The 22,599-nt window shown below is 45.0% G+C and overlaps 1 protein-coding gene across 2 annotated transcripts in view; it reads right to left on the bottom strand.

Moving 5' to 3' along the window:
- LOC138259339 (uncharacterized) overlaps positions 1-22,599 on the bottom strand; it is a 640,620-nt gene that overhangs the window by 469,953 nt on the left and 148,068 nt on the right. The window contains exons 2-3 of one of the 2 annotated variants that reach the window (XM_069206979.1): positions 15,426-15,599; positions 14,718-14,844 (exon numbers count right to left, since the gene is read on the bottom strand). In XM_069206979.1, coding sequence (XP_069063080.1) covers positions 14,718-14,822 — 105 coding nt within the window. In that variant the 5' untranslated portion in view covers positions 14,823-14,844; positions 15,426-15,599. The remainder of the gene's footprint in view (positions 1-14,717; positions 14,845-15,425; positions 15,600-22,599) is intronic. The other variant, XM_069206981.1, reaches the window with a different exon arrangement.

Below are 22,599 nucleotides of genomic sequence, written 5' to 3'. Positions count from 1 at the left end.
TAAATGTGGGAGTGAGAAAGACAGAATACCCATCTGGAGCCTCACTTTCAAAATGTGAAACCAGATAATCTAGGATCAATCCCGTATTTCCTACTTGTCAAAAGTTTGTGATCCTAGGCACATACTTTATTTCACAAAGTCTTTGTTTTCTTCATTATCATATGTGAGCATACTTTTAAATACTTGCCTTCAGGATGCACACTGTACTAGCACATCTTATATTTTAATAGACTACAATGTTGCTCAATCTATAAGAATCTAGGCCACATTAAGGGTTCATATGCCTACTATCTTGCCTCTTAGTTCATTAATAGTATTGTTATTAGAAGCAAGCACTGAAGATTTCTAATAACTCATTTTCAATAAATGTCTGTATATGCAGCAACATAATCTGATGCACAAAGGTGAAATATGTCTGCATATTAAAGAATACACTTTTTGAATTTTGAAAAGATTTTTTTTTTTACATCATGTTTGTTGCACGATAGTGATGCCAGCAGTTTTCATGGTGCTGCTGGTGCATGGACTCTTAAAGCCAAGCTATACCCATGACTGCTCTGGCTTAGCTTGTCCTATTAATTTGCCTGTGTGCCCTCCTCTGTGACTCAAGCTTAGTACATGGGTCCATCATTCACTTGATAAAATGATGTGTAAAAGGTGAGGACCGCTAACATGAGTCCTGCTCACATGGTCCAATTTGACAAGTCTACAACCGAGGCATCTCTTTCTCAGCAGAGATGAAGGCTAAGCTATGCCCCTTGTAAGTACAATGAGTGTTAAGATCAACCGAACCAAATTGTCCAACCTGTTGGGCAAATTAGTCAGCAACAAAAGCGAGCTGGCTTTAGATGCAGGAAAAAAGTAACAGGAGAGTAAGAGTGCAGTGAAAGTAAGAAATATAATAGGATGGGTAGGAAGGTAGGGATGTAATGAGGAATGAGATTGAGTGCATGCAGTGAAAGCACATTTAAAGTAGGCTACAGGAAAGTGGAGTACTGTGCAGTCATGCTGGTTAGGCTTCACTACGTAATACTCTCAATACCTGAAATATAGTACTTTGGATTCACAAAAAATCCTTCTCAGTCTTGGTAGTGTGGCGAAGAGCAGTCAGGCTTTACTAGAGGATTATATGTTAAGCATTTTAGATGAGCAACATGAACAATAAGTATGACATGACAAAAGAAAGACATTTTTTATAAATTAAAGCAGATTTTTGTATCGTTTTAGACATCAAAACAAAGTAAATCAGATAAGTATAACTAGAGTTACGGATTTTAGAGGAAAAATAAAATTCACACATTTACAAGCTGTCAAACTTTACCAATGCAGTCAATGGGGGAAAAAAAAAAAAACACACAAAAATCACTGTTGACACTTGGTCACTTGCGGGGTTTGTTCAGAGGACCCCACTGGTAGTTAAGGTTCTGTGGGTCCCAGGCCCGTACTGTGATAGTCAGACCAATTTTACCTGGCTCGTGGGGCCTGGGTACAGAGTGTCCTGGCTGTCCATGGTGGTGAATGCAGGAGCCGCAGGTCCTGAAAAAAGTGGTACTTCTGACATTCGGTCACTTGCAGGTCAAGTTCATTGCCCCACGGGGGGGTTAAGCTTGTGTGGGCCCCTGAACCAGGATTAACCAGGCAGAACAACTCCACCTACCTTGGGCATCTCTGGTGCAGAGCTGTGCTTGGCTATCCTTGGTGCTGAAAAGGAGCTGCGGTTGCCAGTTTCACCACTGAGATGGTGGATGAGAGAAAACAGATGCAAAAGCTTGACAACTGAGTCACAGATGACATTGGGTGAAGGTGTTGTGGTGTGCCCTCATGTTGCAACATTGAGTAAAGGTGGTGATGACTGGACACCAATAAGCTTTGGCAGTGGTAAGGTGGAGAACATGCTATCTCCCCTCCCAGAGGTCCAGTGGAAACCTGTAGCTGGCTGTAACTTGACTACAATTCCCACAATGCACTGAACCCCCTATCTTTGGAAGATCCCTCGGAGGGCCAGATGGCCTGTGCTTCTTCGGATTCAGGGAGTCCTTTTTATCTGTGGTGGGTGTGGACTAGTTCCATTAGTCCAAGGGAGTCTGGGCTTGCCTTTGGCTCAGAAATGGTTGCGGGGGGAGGCAGTCTTTGGTGCAGGTCAAGCCGCAGTCAAGCAGTTCCAGGAAGGTTTCCAAAGGTTCAAGGTATCATCCCTTTTGTTAGTGCAGGTTCCTGTTCTCGCGGATGTGGGTCTTCTCTCGCCTTTTTTTTCACAAGTTGTTGCAGATCTGAGGTGCAGGTGCCAGGGGAGACACTTAAATCCTAGATTTAGGGGTATTAGGGGGTGGGTGCAAGTAGCCAATAGACTACTAGCTAGTCCCAGTGGCTAATCCACCCAGGAGGTGACCACATCCAGTGGGTTGTGGCATCTTTTCTACCCAGAACCTTCTATTTGCCACTTTTCAGGATGGCAGAAGTCTTCTTTGGCTGCACAGACCAGGCAGCCCACCTTGGAGGTGTGGCTATCCTTCTGGGGTGTCGGTCTCCTGCTAACTAATTTTCCTGCCTGCCTGGGTGCAAATGTGCCTGGGAGCAGTGGGGGCGGCGTTGTCCTCCACTGGGGGACAGCCTGCTTGCATATCAGAGGCATTGTGCCCTTTGAAGCTCACCGCCTTGATGTGCCACTCCACTAGCCTTCCTGGGAGGGAAAGAGATGTGACCTCCTTCCTGTCCCGGCCATTGTCCTGACTCCTGGGAGTGCTCGCACTACTACTCAGGGGGTCAGAATTCTGTCTTGGTGGCAGCAGCTGCGGGCTGATGGCTAAAGCATAGGAAATCTGGGTAACTCGGGGGCAACCTCTAGGGTTGATTACTGGGTACATACCACATCACCCTTGAAACGAGATTCATGTTAGGGGTGAGAAGGCATGTTGTTTGATACAAAACATGACACATTTTGGCAGTACCATAATGGAACTGGCAGTCTCTGGTTTACCAAGGTGACAGCCCATGTTATCCTATGGACCATCGTGCATTCATAGTAGCCTTTAATAGAAATTGCCAATATAGCTGCATATAAGCTTGCGCTTATATGTCCACACCTTTAATATAATGCACCCTGCATCTCCTTGGCTCAGGAGGTCTTTCTTAGGGGTGGCTGACATATTAAAGGTAGTTTACACTGCAACTGCAGTCTGCAATGTCAGGCCTGCTGTCGGTAATTTACTTGGGTCACTCAGGATGCTCAAACAGTACTTCATGCTCTGGTGACCCCTTTAATGCCCAAACTCTGGTTACCGCTAGTACCATATATCAAGAACTTTTAAAGAGGTTAAAGTACTCGCGGGACGTAATTAATTATTTGCCTCCTATTCATCCCTGTGATACTTTACCGTAGGTGAACTTCAAATGATGCTAACCAACTAACACGTTTAGTTTTGATTCATATTAGATAAGACTGCCCTGTTGTGGAGTACAAAAAAAAAAAAAAAGAAACCCTCGCCTAGCTTGCAAATGGTTGACAAAGGAACCAAAGGCATTCTGATATAATTTGTGCACAATAGAGCTTTATTGGTTGCGCACTTACAATCCGTCCAGCACATTAGCTGGACAAAAATTGCATTGTACTTTTTCAACTCCTAATAGGACAGTTGCAAATGTTTTTAGAAAACTTAACTATCCCCCCATTTGCTCCTCTGAGTACAATGTCGGATACAAAAATGTATTCGAATATCCTACTACTTTATTAAGAAGACTAGAACTCTCACGGCCAGATTGGCACAGTAAGTTTCCTTCCAGTAGAATTTACAGCCTTCCTTCCAAAGATCGGAGACCAAATAGACACCTGCCTCAATCTGATCAGTTAAATGACCAGGATTTCCACAGATTGGTGTTGTGGGTAAATCCTCTGGTTCACAAAAAAATAAATCATAGTCCGACCAAAATCTTTAGCTATCTAGTGCTAATTGATTCCACATTCCTGAGGGCCACTGTCAATGGTTTATTATCTGCAGTTGTTCCCAATAGTTTTTCAACTGCCTCTAAAACATATTTGCTAATGAAATGCTCTTTAGATCCAAAAGATCTGTGAAATTATTGTCCAATATCAACTACCTACATAATGTTACAGGTAAGAGCAGTCTTATCAAACATCTGCTTTTGTGGAGAGCAACAGTTTATTGAAAATTCACCAAGTAGATTTCTGTCCTAGTGGTAGCAGAGCGGTGATGGTGGTGTCACCAGTTGTGGCTTGCAGGGGAAATGTGGCCGTGTGGCACGTGGTGGGGGTTGGGGAGAGGACAAGCAAAAAAAAAAAAACAAAAAAAACACACACACACACACCCCCCCCTTACCTTTCTCGCCACCTCCACCGCACTGCTCCTCGTCTTTACAGCAGGCTCCCAACTGTTTTTGTGCTGCTGGCAGGCATGAAAGTAGTGTTAGTATTGGACAGAGGGCCTTGGCTTGGTGCTCTGAGGCAGAGTTGCAGGCTTATGCCTGCTATCTCCAACCCACCAGCACAGTACAGGGTTGGAGGGAGACCAGTGTGCATGTGTGTTTGGCTGGCCCGAGCATCTGCTGCTGGTGGGAGGGGGGGGGGGGGGGTGACTAGCTCCGGTACAGCGAAGGAGCCCCCGCTGCAACATACTGGGGTGTGGATGCTAACCTTCGATGCTGAACTGATTTTGTTAGATTTGTAGCAGCCTTTGATACACAAACCATATGATTCTCTAAGAATGTCTGAGAGCTTTCACTTGTCACACCTTTTCAAATCAAAATAGTACTCATTCATCCACTCTCCATTCCCCAAGTTGCAGGGTCCATTACAGGGTTAGTTTTGTCCGCACTTTTGTTTAACATCTACATGGCACCTCTTGCTTAGCCAATTCAGGAGTAGGTGTTTGATCTCTCTTCCTATACAGATAATATCCAGAGCGTATTAAATAACTGTAAAGATCTCAGGGGCACAGCAACACAACTCTTCTCCATTTTATCAGAGGTTGAACATTGGCTGGACAACTGCTAATAAAGGTTTAATGGCAATAAAACATTTTTTCTTTAAAACATGCTCCTTTCTGGAATCTCATCTTAACCTGCGTCTTTAGGCCCAAACCCATTCAGACACCCCGAGGAAGAAATTTAGTTAAATTCGACTGCTTCAATTCAGAGAGCAGGTTAAATCAGTAGTTAACTCTTGACTTTTTAAACTTTGAACAATCCTTCATTTGCTCTTTCTTTTGCATAAAGTTTACATCTTCATGAATTTGAATCCGCTCTGCAAGACCTTTGGAATGTCCACTATAGTTAGTCATCACCCACATGCATAAGACATTTGCTTCAGTCATAACAGTGCTGCTAGAATGGTTTTAAGTTTCAGAACCAGAAACCATATTTCTCACTTTGTGGTCTCCCCTCACTGGTTACCTGCAAGGGGCACGTTATTCTTAAATGATTGTGCCTGAGATGCAAGGCAGTTTATGCTATGCACAACCCTACAGTCACTAGGTTTTAAATGTTATACATCGCTCCTTGAGTGATAAGTTTACAAAACTTGGATAATGATCTCCCTGTGGGAAATGTGTTCAGCAGGAGGCTTTTAAGTAAGTAGTATGTAGCTCGTGGCAAATTTTGGAACCCACTATTGCGGGTATTACTAAAGAATGGTGGGGTACTGTAGTGGTTCTTACAAGCAACACCTTTCCCCATTAAATGACCACTAAATTTGCACAGACATACAAGTTTTACCGATAAAACAGTCCATACATTATAACGCAGTGGCAGAAGCAAAATTATGGGGTCCCCCTTCACAATGTGAAGAGGGGCCCCATATCTCACAGATATTCACTAAGCTGAGGCTGAATGGGACAGCCTTGGAGGGTTCAGTGTCCCTGAAGGCTTAGGAGGGCCCTCCTGCACAGCAGGGACCTCTGTTACGCCCCTGATATACCATCTCGAAATAGGGATTCAGCGAATATTTAATTTGTGCATCTCCACGTGTATTGATTTGACCCTGTTAAAATCTTTGTTTCAATCACACTTCAGAATTGCAAAAGATGTCCCTCATTTATCCTTTCATAACTGCTCAAATATTCTGATAGGTTTGTACATTTCATTTACAGGTATTTACATTTTGTAATGTTAGCAAAAAAGGACAACCTACAGCCGTTCATTTCACACACTTGGTACCAAGCAAGATCGTTGCATTGTTGACCTTAAAAAACATCCTCTAACTTTGCAGTCAAGGAAAGTAAACGCTAAACGTTTTAAAAGAACAAGCAGCAACGTCACAAGACATCCTGACGTTTGACCTTTGTCTTTGCATGTGCAGCAAGTGTAACAATATAAAAACAAAATGTACAAGTGTCATTACTGCTCATTCATCTGAATCCAGTGTGGTTAATTTGGGGGCGGGGTGGCGGAGCTGCCCACTCGTACTACTACTTCCAGCATCTATGCCCAAATGTGCCCTCATAGTAGACAGAGGATTACTGTCTCTGTGCTGGTTTTAAAAGAAAGTGGTGGTGGCAGCCTGCCATGTTTCATGAATCCCTAGAATGATCAGTCCTTTTTTAAAACTGTCAAAGAAAGAGGTCTGCTGACTCCCTTCATGTAAAGTCCACTATGAAGCAAAACCAAGAACTTTGTTCTGACATGCATTGAGCACGAACAGTTTGCTTACGATACATGCATGTTACTAAGACTGTGATTTAATATGAGTACTGAAGTGTAAGGAAATGCCTCCTTGGCATGGTTACCCCCTGACTTTTTGCCTTTGCTGATGTCAAGTTATGATTTGAAAGTGTGCTGAGGCCTGGTCTAACCAGGCCCCAGCACCAGTGTTCTTTCCCTAAACTGTACCTTTGTCTCCACAATTGGCACAACCCTGGCACCCAGGTAAGTCCCTTGTAACTGGTACCCCTGGTACCAAGGGCCCTGAGTCCAGGGAAGGTCTCTAAGGGCTGCAGCATGTCTTATGCCACCCTAGGGACCCCTCACTCAGCACACACACACACATACACACTGCTTGCCAGCTTGTGTGTGCTGGTGAGGAGAAAATGACTAAGTCGAAATGGCACTCCCCTCAGAGTGCCATGCCAACCTCACACTGCCTAGGCCATCGATAAGTCACCCCTCTAGAAGGCCTTTACAGCCCTAAGGCACAGTGCACTATACCACAGGTGAGGGCATATGTGCATGAGCACTATGCCCCTACAGTGTCTAAGCAAAACCTTAGACATTGTAAGTGCAGGGGAGCCATAAGAGTATATGGTCTGGGAGTCTGTCATGCACGAACTCCACAGCACCATGATGGCTACACTGAAAACTGTGAAGTTTGGTATCAAACTTCTCAGCACAATAAAAACACACTGATGCCAGTGTACCTATTATTGTGAAATACACCCAAAGGGCACCTTAGAGATGCCCCCTGAAAATATACCCGACTTCCAGTGTGGGCTGACTAGTTTTACCAGCCTGCCACACACCAGACATGCTGCTGGCCACATAGGGAAAGTGCCTTTGTCACTCTGTGGCTAGTAACAAAGCCTGTACTGGGTGGAGGTGCTTCTCACCTCCCCCTGCAGGAACTGTAACACCTGGCGGTGAGGCTCAAAGGCTCACCCCCTTTGTTACAGCGCCACAGGGCATCCCAGCTAGTGGAGATCCCGCCCCTTCGGCCACTGCCCCCACTTTTGGCAGCAAGGCCGGAGGAGATAATGAGAAAAACAAGGAGTCACTGGCCAGTCAGGACCACCCCTAAGGTGTCCTGAGCTGAGGTGACTCCGACTTAGAAATCCTCCATCTTGCAGACTGGGATTCCCCCAATAGGATTAGGGATGTGACCCCCTCCCCACTGGGAGGAGGCACATAGAGGGTGTAGCCACCCTCGGGGCTAGTAGCCATTGGCTACTAACCACCCAGACCTAAACACACCCCTAAATTGAGTATTTAGGGGCTCCCAGAACCAAGGAAGAGAGATTCCTGCAACCTGAAGACGAAGGACTGCTGACCTGAAGCCCTGCAGAGAAGACGGAGACACCAACTGCTTTGGCCCCAGCCCTACCGGCCTGTCTCCCACTTCGAGAAAAACTGCAACAGTGACGCGTCCCCCAGGGTCCAGCGACCTCTGAAGCCTCAAAGGACTACCCTGCATCTAAAAGGACCAAGAAACTCCAGAGGACAGCGGCCCTGTTCAACCAACTTGCAACTTTGAAACAAAGAAACAACTTTTAAAGACCACACATTTCCCGCCAGAAGCGTGAGACTTTCCACTCTGCACCCGACACCCCCGGCTCGACCTGCGGCAAACTAACTCTACAGGGAGGACTCTCCGGCAACTGCGAACCCATGAGGAGGCCCCACAGCGACGCCTGCAGAGGGAATCCAGAGGGTCCCCCTGACCGCGACTGCCTGCTTCAAAGAACCAGATGCCTGGGAGAAACACTGCACCCGCAGCCCCCAGGACCTGAAGGATCCGAACTCCAGTGCAGGAGCTACCCCCAGGCGGCCCTCTTCCTAGCCCTGGTGGTGGCTACCCCGAGGAGCCCTCCCATTGCCTGCATCGCTGAAGAGACCTCCAGGTCTCCCCATTGAATCCTATTACAAACCGGACGCCTGTTTGCACTCTGCACCCGGCCGCCCCTGTGCTGCTGAGGGTGTACTTTCTGTGCCTGCTTGTGTCCTCCCCACCCCCCCCACCCCCCCGCCCAGTGCCCTACAAAACCCCCCTCGTCTGCCCTCCGAAGACGCGGGTACTTACCTGCTGGCAGACTGGAACCAGGGCACCCCTATTTCCATTGAAGCCTAGGTGTTTTGGGCACCACTTTGACCTCTGCACCTGACTGGCCCTGAGCTGCTGGTGTGGTAACTTTGGGGTTGCCTTGAACCCAACTTTGAACCCTGTAAGTGCTTTACTTACCTGTGAACCTAACAAATACTTACCTCCCACAGGAACTGTTGATTTTTGCACTGTGTCCATTTTTAAAATAGCTTACTGCCATTTTTGCCAAAACTGTACATGCTATTGTGATGACAAACTTCTTAAGATACCTGAGTGAAATACCTTTCATTTAAAGTATTGTTTGTAAATCTTGAACCTTTGGTTCTTAAAGTAAACTAAAATATATTTTTCTATATAAAAACCTATTGGCCTGGATTAAGTCTTTGAGTGTGTGTTCCTCATTTATTGCCTGTGTGTGTACAACAAATGCCTAACACTACCCTCTGATAAGCCTACTGCTCAACCACACTACCACAAAATAGAGCATTGGAATTATCTCTTTTTGCCAATATCTTACCTCTAAGGGGAACCCTTGAACTCTGTGCATGCTATTTCTTACTTTGAAATAGTACATACAGAGCCAACTTCCTACATGAAGCCAATGGGATAAATCTTGGATGTCTCTAGTTTGGCATGGCACATGAAGGAAGATGAGTGTGAGTGTGTTGCCTGCATGCTTGTGGCTGGAGGGACGAGATCCAGAACTTGGAGAGGAGAATGGAAACAATGCCACCTTTAGAAATTCCATGAGAACTTTGTTAGCAAGGGCTGCTTATTCTGTCCCCCAGAGCACCGTTATTTGGTTAAGACCACTTGAAACAGAACCACCCTAAATGGCTTCCGAAGTTTGATACAGTCGACACACATCCCAGTCTAGAAAGTATGTATAAAAGCAGGACCCAAACCACCCCACTTTGTTTCAGTTATAAATTCTACATAATCAAGGTAGGGCATGCTGTGCAGAGATTTCGGACTGCTGTGTAACCAGGGCTGGTGTCTGCCAGTCTCCAAAGAAGTGATGGGGCATCATACAACTCACTTCCTGTTGTCTGAGATGAGTATCTATCTAGAAGCGTGCCAACTGGTTGAGAGAGGAACGTGTTCACGAGAAGAGGTAGTACAGGGGGAGAAACCAAGCCTTTTCCTGTGTGGCGATATACAGAGAAAGTAATCGACTGCTAGAGAGTAACTAAAGTTACACAGGGAATTAATTCCTTCTCTTCCCCACCCCCCCCCCCAGTGAAAACTGCACTGGCTCCCGTCAGGGGGGTGTGGTAGTGGGGTTGTTCTATGTGTCGGTCAGTTGTAAACAATACAAAATAAAACAGATTAAGAAAAAAATTGAAAGCACTGACTTGTGTTGGGCTGCAACTACCAGGCTGCATAATTTTGCGCTAGCCTGTGTCGGGCTGCAATTATTTTTGGACCATCATTGCTCATTCCACTCTTTATTGGGGGAGCTATCCACATAGATCCAGGGGGGTTCACGACACAGAAGGAAAGGAGAGGGTGTAGAGCCCAAAGGACAACCTTGACAATGGACATTATTCTGTGTACTTCAATTGAATTCTGCAGTATTTAACTTTCTTACAAAAAACGAGCACTGAGATGGATATTGATGTATTAGGTCTGTTGATTGAGTTCTGAGTTCATACCTCCCTCAAAAGCCTGGGACTGTTCACCACAGCTACCCTTAGATGTGTGGGAAGAGTTGTATTTGTCCAATGTTGCAGAGCTCCAGCAGGACAGCACCTTGAACACCAGTGGAAAATTACTTCACCCACAATGGTTGGGGCCCAGTATCCTCAACTCTGCCCCATGCCCTCCCCCCCCCCCGAATAGCCAACACACCCAAGGAGACAAAGGACACATACCACATATTTGCAAAAAGGCAACACAACCATTGCCTGCATTTTGGGACTTGCTTGTATCCTCCCCAGCAACTCCATTAGCTCTCTCCATGGCAGCAGAGGAAATGAGTGGTACAAAGCAGCTACAAAGGAACATAGTAGTCACACTTGCCTTAGCATTCTCTACTAGCGTGACTCATTACACTCATGACGCACAAACTCAATTAACACAGTAAGATATTTAACGTATAGGCTACTTGCCTTTGAGTGCATAGTTCCCATCACCACAAAGTGTAAATTGTGCAGATCAAGCCAACATTGTATGGTGCACAAAGTAAGCATATAGCCCTAATCTGATTTACTCCGATAAAAGCAAGTGGGTAGTCAACTAACGTTTAGCAGTGAGGGCAGGTAGTCACTTTGGTATACCTTACAACTGAATTTCTACCCATAGCTCTCGGTTTGCCACCCAGTCTCATGGTTGGGGATTTTATTTTCTTGGAGCCAGACATATTTCTGCAGAATACATTTGACTACTGTTTTATTTCAGTCTTAAGTTGTAGATTACCCTGTGGTTTAATAATTGTTCATATTGGTATAATATTTGTCTGCGTATGCTATTTCTATAGCGCAAACCTAGGTCAAAGGTACAAAAGGTGTGGATGATTATAGTTAGATACCCCGGCCAACCACCAACAATCCCCTCCAACCTCCTTTGGCCCCAACTTTACTAAGTGCAAGCCATACACAATAATTACTTTGATGGTGTTTCATCCACAGAAAATCTCAGGATGGTTAGGATGCATACAGGCCGGTAGTATCCCAGCATTTGACTGATATTAATCAAATTGGTTTGTCTGAGCAAAACGCTACTAAATTGATGGAAGTTGTCCACAACAATACATGTTGTCAATGTGATAAGCTCCATGTTCCAATGCTACCACTACATTATGTACTTGTCTTGCTCTGGCGCCACTCCTCCACTTACCCTTCTGACGGGCATGCTGTAGCCTAATATCCACACAAGATGGATCCAGAAGAACAATATTCTCCTTCACCATTCATGAGTAAGTGGCTTCATATCTATATCCAACAACTCGCCCTATATGCCAGACCTCTAAGAGGAATGGTAACCTCTTTACTGACTGTTGGGGAAATTAAGTATTGGAAATGTGTTTCTGTTGTCCTGTAGTGTAACAGGCTCCACTTTACCTACATCTCAGCAATCTCTTATTTCACAATCTCTTCTCTCCTTGAAGTGAAAATGCAGCTGCTAGTTTGAATCTTGATGTGGTTGAGCCCCATATCCCCGTTTGATAGCCATCCAACTGCCCCGAGTACTGATGTTATCTCTCTATCTACATTTTAGTGTGGCATGATCACATGCCTCAATACCATCCTTGATTTCCTCACATTAACTTATTTCACAGGAGAGCCACCGTCCCTTCATCTGCATTTTGTGGAGATGTACTGTTGAAACATATACCGTTAATTCCTTTTCCACCTGCAAAAGGCAGCATCATCATCATCACCATTTACTCTGCTACACACCAAAATGTGGCTGTTGGAAAATGGGTTATTAGTAAGGGCAGGTAGGTACCTACACCTAGCAACAAGCCACTAACCTCCACCTAGGTACAGTTAGGTCTCAGTAAATTAATCCCAGCTCAACCCTTGGTAGCTTGGCAACGAGCGTCAAGGCTTAACTTAGGAGACAGTGTGTAAAGCATTCAAATATCACAAAACAGTAATTAAATAAAACACAGGAAACAGTTTAAAAATCCAAAACCAATTTATAAAAATAGTTTATATTTTTATCTTTAAAATGACACAAAAACGATTAAAATCGGTTCAGGGGAACCGGAGATATGAATTTTTAAAGAATTATTTTTCTAGCGCTTAGAAACAAAAAGCGCCAATCGGGTCATCTGGTTGCACCAGGACAAAGTCAAAGTTTCAGGCCGACCGCGATGGAGCCCTGCTCGGCTACAAGTCGCGGGAGGCCTCGGTTAAAAAGTTACCTTCTGACTTAGTCTTTATTTTGAAGTTTTTCTTCACCGGGACGAACCTGCCAGTTGAATCCGACCTCCTGGAGCCCTTGTCCGGATACGCGATGTGGGTTTCCTCGGTGGTGATTTTTACCTTCGGACTTAGTCGTTTTTTCGAGATGAAAATCCTTCGACCGGGGTAAACCTGGATCTTGATCCGACGTCCGTGGAGCCCTTCTCGGATACGATGGCTGGGAGGTCCCGGTCAACTTTTTACCTTCGGACTTAGTCTCTTTTTCTGATGTTTTTCTTTACCGGGACGAACCACGAAGTCAGGCCGGGTCGCGGTTGAGGCAAGCCGGCTAGAATTTCCGCGGCGGGTCGGTCCCTCTCTGGAGCTTTTTTACAAAATTTGTCAAATCTTCTCCAAACTTCTGGGGCTTCACCCAGATGTTCTTTTAAGGTTCTTTTGGGGTCCACAGCTCACCCCAAGGGTCCAGAAGTTCTGTGATGGTCCTTGGGGGGTGCGGACTTCAACTCCCAGAATGCACCTGGCGCAAACTCCTTTTTGGCCACTGGACAGTGGTCAGCTGGTCACTTTTTCAGGAGTTGGTGCAGGGGACTCTGGATAGCAATTTTTCACCTGTAGCAAACAGGGAGTCCCTCCTTGAACCAGTTGAAGCCAGGCAAAGCCCTTCTTGTGGTGAAGCCCAAGTGTGCAGCTGGTGCAGTCCTTCTGAGTGCAGGTTCCAGGTGCAGGCCAGGGGTCCAGCAGGGCAGTCCTTCTCCTTTAGTTCCTTCTTCTTGAAATTTGGTGGGGATCTGAGGTGTGGGGGCAGGTCTGCCAGTTTTATCCTTGCTCCTGGGTGAAAAGCAGGGGGGCCCTGGTTCTCCAATCAGGTACAGGGTCGTCCCCCTGTGATGACCACTTCCTGGGAAGTGTGGCAAAAATCCATCCCAAAAGGCAACAGTCTCTAAAAATCCAACATGGCTGAATCTGATTTTTGGAGGTTACATCTGGCTGAGCCCACCCACTGGTGTGGCTAAAAATCATAAACACACCCCTCTCCTGCCCTCTCCTAATCTAATCAAGGGGGCACCTAGCTGTCTGGGGTTGCAGGATGTGGGGGTATTGCTGGGTGCTCCAGATGTCCTTCTCTGCCTTTGAAGACCGGTTTGGCAGCCCTCCCCCTTCCTGCCTCACCATCTGCTGAGGGGAGATTCTCTCCCCCAAGCACATTCCTTTGTATGAAGCCAGGCCACTTCACACCTCATCAAGGCAGCCTGGCAGAAGTTGCTGCAGGCTGGCCAATCAGAGCACAGCAGCAAAAACAATGCAGAGCTGAAATTGGCAACTTTTTAGGTAAAGTCTAAACTTTTTACCTGAACAAGTTATATTAAATCCAACAACTGGAAGTTGAGGGATTTATTACAACAATTAATTTGATACCAAATTCTTGGTATGTAACATTTAAGGAGACTTTAAAATTTAAAATAAAGTCTGCCCATTCTAGCCTATGAAGGCCATTTACTTCAATGAGGAAAAAACGAATTTGGCTGTTTTTACCTCACCAGGGCTTATAAATCTATTTTTATAAAGTCCCTGCTTATAGTTACATGGCACCCAGCCCTAGGGGCACATAGGGCACACCTTAGGGGTGACATATGTAAAAATAAGGTAGTTTAAGACTTTGGAAGTACCTTTAATTCCAAAGTCGAATTTGCATATAACTTTAATTTAAAAGCAGCCAGCAAGGCAGGCTTGCTTTTAAAATGACACTGGGCACCTCAGCAGTGCACCTAGGTGTGCACCACCTATGCTGTGGTCCCTAAACCTACATCCCCTACCATATACTAGGGACTTATAGGTAGGTTAACTTAGCCAATTATAATTAGCCTAATTTGCATATCCATTTTACACAGAGCACAGGCCCTGGGACTGGTTAGCAGTACCCAGGGCACCATCAAAGTCAGGAAAACACCAGCAAAAAGAGGAAAATGGGGGCAAAAAGTTATGGGGCCTCTGCAATCAGCCCTGTTTTCTCACAGTGGCTCAATGTCTTGATGCACCTGCTTTGCAGCCAAGCCACTCTCCCCCAAAGACCAGTTGCCCTTTACCTGCTGCTCACTGAGGCTTCCTTTCCATCGCTTGATCTTGATTCCAGTTGCCTTCAGATGCTGGATAATCACATGTGAAGTTTCTCTGTGTTCTAGGACTTCCATGGTGCAATGAAGACGTCACTTCCTGTTGGGCAAAACAAACACATTTATGCCCTCTTCTGCGCAGGGGTAATATGTATTTGAGATTTTCTGTACAAACAGCTCCAGAAACTATTTCTTATACTAATTGCTTGAAGGAAAATACCCCAAAATGTGCTTCTATTTAACTAGAAATGTTATTGTCAAGTTGGGACAACGATCAACCCTACGGGTAGTATAACAAGTCTTGATCATTTTATTTCTATGAAAATTTGAACTTGACAGCCCATCATAGATTTACTGTGCTGTACATTTTTTAATTCCTTTAAATAACTGAAGACTTACCCTGCTTTCCACATTGCTACCAGATTTTTACTCGACATTTGAGCTCTATTTTTAGCTGTGTATTTTAAAATTGTTTGACGCCTGCTGAACATGCCATAGATACACTTACACGTTTTAAAAATATTGACCCAATTTCCTATCAGAGACCCTTTAAACATGCACTTGTCTGTCATATTTTGACAGCCAAGTCAACTGGCACTATATGGTAAATACTCAACAGAAACGTTGGAAATGAACTATTGGCTGGCAAGTGGATTAGTTACTAATGTACTAGTTACCTACTTGAGAAGCAGGAGAAGTTGTAATCTCCTTGGATAATGTCATGCAGTCTGGATTTTGTGTGATGAAGTTTGAAGTTCAAATTGTGGTCTTCTCTCCTAACTGGATGGTATTTGGCTTGTCTTCATCTCTGCATTGGGTGCCTGGATTTGTGCTATAAATTTTGATAGCTTTTCTCTAATGGAAAGGTATATAAGAAATGGAATTAACATTTACAGCCTAAGAAGAAAAACGGAATTCACACCTGGTAGAGTAAAATGTTAATGCATTAAGCGGGCCATTTTTCCTCTTCCAGGACGGCCCCATCAAAGTTAAACTGAGAAGTCGGAGTGAGCCCAGCTTAAGGTTAGGAAATATGTTATTCAGAAATAAAACTATTGGGTGGTGTGGGAATTATGTGGCAAAGTGATGTTTTGCTGAGCACTCGTACAGGTTCGAATGATTACTGCGAGAATGCCTGTTCCCCAGCACCAACTCAGATGCTCAGAATGCTGCACCAATGATTTAATGCAAACAGTACAGCAATAGAAGAGCAACAGATTTGGAATACCATCAGAGGCTGAAAGGAATACAGAGGTAACAGGAGGAAAGCATTGAGTGTACTGCAATGACAGCATGTTGTGCCACTTGCCCAGCGCTGATAATTCACACGTTAATGCCCATACCCTAAATGAAGTTAATTAGTAGGACTGTTCTTTGAGAATGGGGTTCTATTCTGCTGAATGACATGGGAGCTACAGAAAATTGCTACTTATTTTTTTTAAAAGTCTAAACACAGGTAGATACTCTGTCCAGCAATGGTAATTTACTCAATAGTTCAGTTCTCAGGCACGATAAAACAAATGTACTCATATGTAACAACCCCTTCCTGACACGTTCGTAATATTTGTTAAATGAGTTCTTCTCACTGCATCTACATTCTCTAGAGATGCTTGCAAATGCCAGAATGAGGGCATCCCTCACTCCTTAAACTTCCCCTGCCACCTATAGCGGAGCTCTGCAAAACAGCCATTAGTTGTTGAAGCTCAAGTGTGTAATAGTGCTGTAGCAGAGCGTTCACACGACAGAAGCAGGATGGAATTTTCATTTTTGCATTTCCAGCCTAGATACCCACATGTTTCTGCTTTTGCCACTGTGTGCCAATCTACTTACCATTCAGCATCACTCAGATGCCTAGCCCCCTTCTGGAATTAAAACAATGGAATGTTGATAACTCCATTGAAGACAATGGAGTAGCTCTGAGCTTTAAATGGCTGGTTTAAGCCTTCTGCTCCAGTCTCCTAATGTTTGTCTTTAAGTTTCTCCCTTTATAATTTATAACATTCTACTCTTACTTGGTGGAAGGTTCTATTAGCCTTATAGCACCTCTGCCTCGAGCTATACCATTTGTTAAAGGCCCTCTCCCTCGTTATAGGCCCTCACCTGCGGCTCAGACCTATAACTCTCGTTCAATTCCTTTAACAACCTGTATAGATCTCTGCAGCAGGCTACAGGGCTATATTCTTATATCTTTCCAAGTCCTACCTCCGTATCCCCTAATCACTGCTTGTAACCTTTGGGACATCTACAGTTCCTTGAAATAAAATATAACTTTTACCAATCCAAGAAGGCCCAGAACTCACTTTCCCCAACTGCTTAGCTGGTTTCTGATCCTTTCCTAAAACCCTGATTTGCCCATCTCATGCTCCTTCTGTGAAACCCTTGAGATATCAGATATAAGATCTTGTATCTTCCGTATATTTTCAGGGATAAAAGTACAATACTGTGTTGCTTACCTTGCAGACAGCATCCTTCTTTGCTTAAATTAAATCAAAAGGCAATCTGCTCAGACAAATCATTCTGTGTGTGGCAATCATCTCTTAAGTGATATTAAAGCAGCAGCTGTGTTCATTAGCCAGCATCTCTATTGATTGAAATTGTGTCTTTAGTCTTTCATTTAATGCTTCTTCTACTGAAGGAAACATTTCTGTGAAAATATGTGAAGTGCTTACCAACCTTTAGCACACTGTTGTTCCCTTTGTGGGGGTGCAGGGCAGCTGTGACTGGTCTACTCGGAGTTCACCGTTAGACTTGCTCATGGAGTTCCTTGGACTTCCCTTATGGCGCTCCATAAAATGTCTGATAAAAAACTAGGTAGTTATAACCTCATTGGGTAATGGAAATTTACCCAACAATTCAGTTCTCAGACAGGACAAACAGAAGTATATTCATTATACGTGTAGCAACTGCTTCCTGATACAGTGATATTATCTGTTCAACAGTGCATTCTTCCCACCACAGATGCACTTGCAAATGCTAAAATAATTACTTCAGCTCACTCACCAGTCTTCTTATGCCACATAGATGAGAGCTATGCAAAATGTCCTTATTACTCACTGAAACTCAAGTGTGTATTAGTGCTGTAGCATTCATGTGATACGAGACAAGATAGTGGTAGTTTAGTTTTTGTGTTTGCAGCTCAGGTGCTCACATATTTAAAGTTTCAACAAACTAAATAGTGCAACTTATTTATAGGGAAACCACAATAAAGCATGTAGGTGTTAAGGGTGAATTGGTATCCTGCTGAGTTAAAGCCTTGTTACAGTTACCTTGTTAAACACAATCGCAGATCATGTAACACAAGGATCTGTTGTTGTGATTGGTCACACTACGGATGGAGGAGCATGCAAATGTGTTAACTCAATGGTGTATCGCAATTAGCAAACCGTCCCCCTCCAAAATACCCATGGATTTTTGCCAGGACACATCCCAGGCTTTCTAGGAGGACATCAGTACTCCGGTTGCCCAAAACACCCAGAAAATATTAGGCCTGGTACTGAGCCAATACAGTTCATTAAGAATCTTTCCAATGATGCTAGGGAATGCAGGATGGCAGGCAAATCAAACTGAATAGCATTTGGGAAACACAGAAGTAGGACTATTACTACTACTACTACAAAAAAAAAAAAAAAAAAAAAAAAAAAAAATCTTAAAAACATTTAGTGACCATGCAATTTTGCTCTTGGAATATCTGCGGCCTAAGCACCTTGCCTACCAACAAGATTACTAAGGAAATCAGTAAGAATGAAATAATCTGCTGCCAAGCAACGTGGCAACTGAATGGCCAGACCACTCATTCTTTTCACCAACTGAACCATGTCCAAAAGGAGGCCACCCCATTGGCAGAGTGTCAATTCTGATTCAGAAATCCTTGGTGATAAACACATCAGAACTGTCAAGGGGCCTCAGAGATCATATATTTATAAAAACTAACATCAGCTGCTGACATGTCTCCCAGGAACAAGTCACTAATCATCATAGGGGGTATCTCCATAAACCAACCAAAGAAAATAACAACCGAGGCAGAAGTCCTAAAAACCATCAAAGCCCTTCGACAACAACACTTGGAGGCCATGAGGCTGTTTGCAGAAGACTAACATGTTCTTTCATGAATCAGTGAAGCCCATGATTTGGAAAGAAAGAGGAAGATACTGCATGGCTCATCCCAGAGATCTCTTGGGAAAATCAAGAAGGATTATGCAGGGGAAAAGTTTGCCACACTCCTCAGCCAACTAGGACATAGAATGCTAAATGGAGGCAGTGCCGTAGACAAACCACTAGTGTGTAAATTTATGACACAAAATAGCTCATCATTAATTGATTACATTTGGTTTTCAAGTGATCCCCGGCCTGACTAGTGACCATGCAATGTTCATCTGCACTTTTTCTATGAACGTGTCCAGGTGGACCCTCATAGAAAAAACTGGCACTCAGGAAGATGTGAGTAGTCTTCGTAGAATAAAATGCACCACTGGCATATCCGCTGAAATAACAGAGGGATTAGGAAGCTTCTTAAGGCAGAATAGCCTGACTGAGATTCATCTCCACTGCAATGGTGGAACCGAACGACAAAGCTTCTAAATCAATTCTTGCAACCCCCTCAAATGTCATCTCTGCTTAAATAACAGCCTTCTCTTCATGCATCAATGGAACTAAGAACTCTCAAGTGGGAACTGAGTAATCTCTTGAGAAGGAGCTGGACCAACAGCAACTTCTTGGCATTCACTAATGGCATACAAAATGCAAGAAAGGAGTGTACAGATCAAAAATAGCGGTGGAAGAAAAACAGTGGGAAACACTCAAAGGAGACCTCAAAATCTAGAAATTCTCATAAATCCTGGTTGGGCAGCCACGCATCTCAGCAGCAACTGGGTCAACTGTGTCAAACATATGTTACAAATGCAGAAAGCTCGAATGATGAGATCGCGACCCTGGACCAATGGTTTGTTCTCCGGGCACTCAAACAGAATAGAGGTCAATAAAATAACCATACGAAAACCTGAACAAGAATTACCCCCTTTACATGGCCTGGAGCCACAACTGACTGCTAGCCAGTATATTCAAAATTGTGCAAGATGAGTGACCAGTCTGTTGAAGCAATGCATCATGACAATTGAGGCACGGACAGCTGGAGGTGATCCAAATGATCCCAAAAGCATAAAAATGTTCCAACAAACCAGCCAGGCAATTATTTACCAATAGCATTGCCTGACGTAGATGAGAAATGCTTTGTGAAAGTTTTGAAGAGTTAGAAGCATGGGCAACAAACTAATACCTATTACGCAGTCAGGCTTCAGACAAGGCAGCAGCATGAAAGACAATTTGGTGATTCTTTCCTCCTTGATTAAAGCAGCAAATGAACATGCACCAACTCCACATGCCACCTTCATTGATTAAACCACCGCCTTTGATAGAGTTGACAGAGCAAGTCTGTGGCAGAAGTTCCATAACTGGGGCATACCAGCCACGCTGTTAAGAACCATCATGAGTTCATTTGTAAAGATCTGGGTGAGAGTCAAAGTCTCCATTAGCAGAGTGGCTCAAAAAAAAAAAAAAAAAAAAAAAAAACGGACAAACCAACAACTGAAACATGGATGTATATGTCTCCCCTGTAACTCAACCTTCATTTGGCTGATTTAAATAACATCTTAAGAGATGTTAACACATTTCCACCCGAGTTTGTTGATGCTCACCTTCAGTGTTTACAATATTCCACAGGTTGTGGGGAACAAGCCAACACCGGCCGCCATGCCCTTACCTATTATGGTTGGTCCACCAGTACCACTGTACGCACAGGATAAGCCTAGCGTGTGTGATCAGGGGGTAATGACCCAGGACATGACAAGAGCAGGGTTTGTAGGGAACTCAAGTGATGAGCCCAGTGGAACAGATGGTAGAACGATCGAGGTCTGTTAGACTTCAGTCTGATAGGGGTTCCTCCAGATGCCATGAGACACTCAGGGTTGGGATTACAGACTCCGCAGATCCCAGGTGTGAATGTGTCACAAACACCAACGATACAGGCTGGAAAGATCTCGTTGCAAGGGTTAAATGCGCAACAATTGAATGAATGGTTATACAAGCTGAATTCACCACAGACTTACCCTTCGACAGCAGAGCGGTCAGAAAAGGAAAAGTACTTACATTTTGTGAGATTGGGCATGGAAGCAGCGGAGTTAGTTGAAGGGAACATAGGAGCTGTAAGGAAATGCCTCCTTGGCATGGTTACCCCCTGACTTTTTGCCTTTGCTGATGCCAAGTTATGATTTGAAAGTGTGCTGGGACCCTGCTAACCAGGCCCCAACACCAGTGTTCTTTCCCTAAACTGTACCTTTGTCTCCACAATTGGCACAACCCTGGCACTCAGGTAAGTCCCTTGTAACTGGTACCAAGGGCCCTGATGCCAGGGAAGGTCTCTAAGGGCTGCAGCATGTCTTATGCCACCCTAGGGACCCCTCACTCCGCACATACACACTGCTTGCCAGCTTGTGTGTGCTGGTGGGGAGAAAATGACTAAGTCGACATGGCACTCTCCTCAGAGTGCCATGCCAACCTCACACTGCCTGTGGCATAGGTAAGTCACCCCTCTAGCAGGCCTTACAGCCCTAAGGCAGGGTGCACTATACCACAGGTGAGGGCATATGTGCAAGAGCACTATGCCCCTGCAGTGTCTAAGCAAAACCTTAGACATTGTAAGTGCAGGGTAGCCATAAGAGTATATGGTATGGGAGTCTGTCAAACACGAACTCCACAGCACCATAATGGCTACACTGAAAACTGGGAATGGTATCAAACTTCTCAGCACAATAAATGCACACTGATGCCAGTGGGCACTTTATTGTAAAATACACCCAGAGATGCCCCCTGAAAACATACCCGACTTCCAGGGTGGGCTGACTAGTTTTTGCCAGCCTGTAACACACCAGACATGTTGCTGGCCACATGGGGAGAGTGCCTGTGTCACTCTGTGGCCAGGAACAAAGCCTGTACTGGGTGGAGGTGCTTCTCACCTCCCCTGTAGGAACTGTAACACCTGGTGGTGAGCCTCAAAGGCTCACCCCCTTTGCTACGGCGCCACAGGGCATCCCAGCTAGTGGAGATGCCCACCCCTCCGGCCACTGCCCCCACTTTTGGCGGCAAGGCTGGAGGAGATAATTAGAAAAACAAGGAGGAGTCACCCCAGAGTCAGGACAGCCCCTAAGGTGTCCTGAACTGAGGTGACTTACTTTTAGAAATCCTCCATCTTGTGGAAGGAGGATTCCCCCAATAGGATTAGGGATGTGCCCCCTCCACACAGGGAGGAGGCACAAAGAGGGTGTAGCCACCCTCAAGGACAGTAGCCATTGGCTACTGCCCTCCCAGACCTAAACACACCCCTACATTCAGTGTTTAGGGGTCCCAGAACCAAAGAAGACAGATTCCTGCAACCTAAAGAAGGACTGCTGACCTGAAGCCCTGCAGTGAAGACTGAGACGACAACTGATTTGGCCCCAGCCCCACCGGCCTGTCTCCCTACTTCGAAGAAAACTGCAACAGCGACGCATCCAACAGGGTCCAGCGACCTCTGAAGCCTCAGAGGACTACCCTGCATCTAAAGGACCAAGAAGATCCCGAGAACAGCGGCCCTGTTCAAGAAACTGCAACTTTCTGCAACAAAGAAGCAACTTTAAAGACCCCACGTTTCCCACCGGAAGCGTGAGGCTTTCCACTGTGCTCCGACGCCCCAGACTCGACCTGCGGAAAACTAACTACAGGGAGGACTTCCCAGTGACTGCGAGCCCGTGAGTAGCCAGAGTTGACCCCCCTGAGTCCCCATTGCAATGCCTGCAGAGGAAATCAAGAGGCTCCCCCTGACCGC

The sequence above is a fragment of the Pleurodeles waltl genome, chromosome 9 (assembly GCF_031143425.1).
Source record: "Pleurodeles waltl isolate 20211129_DDA chromosome 9, aPleWal1.hap1.20221129, whole genome shotgun sequence".
Classification (NCBI taxonomy): domain Eukaryota; kingdom Metazoa; phylum Chordata; class Amphibia; order Caudata; family Salamandridae; genus Pleurodeles; species Pleurodeles waltl.
This window is presented reverse-complemented; position numbering and strand designations above follow the sequence as displayed.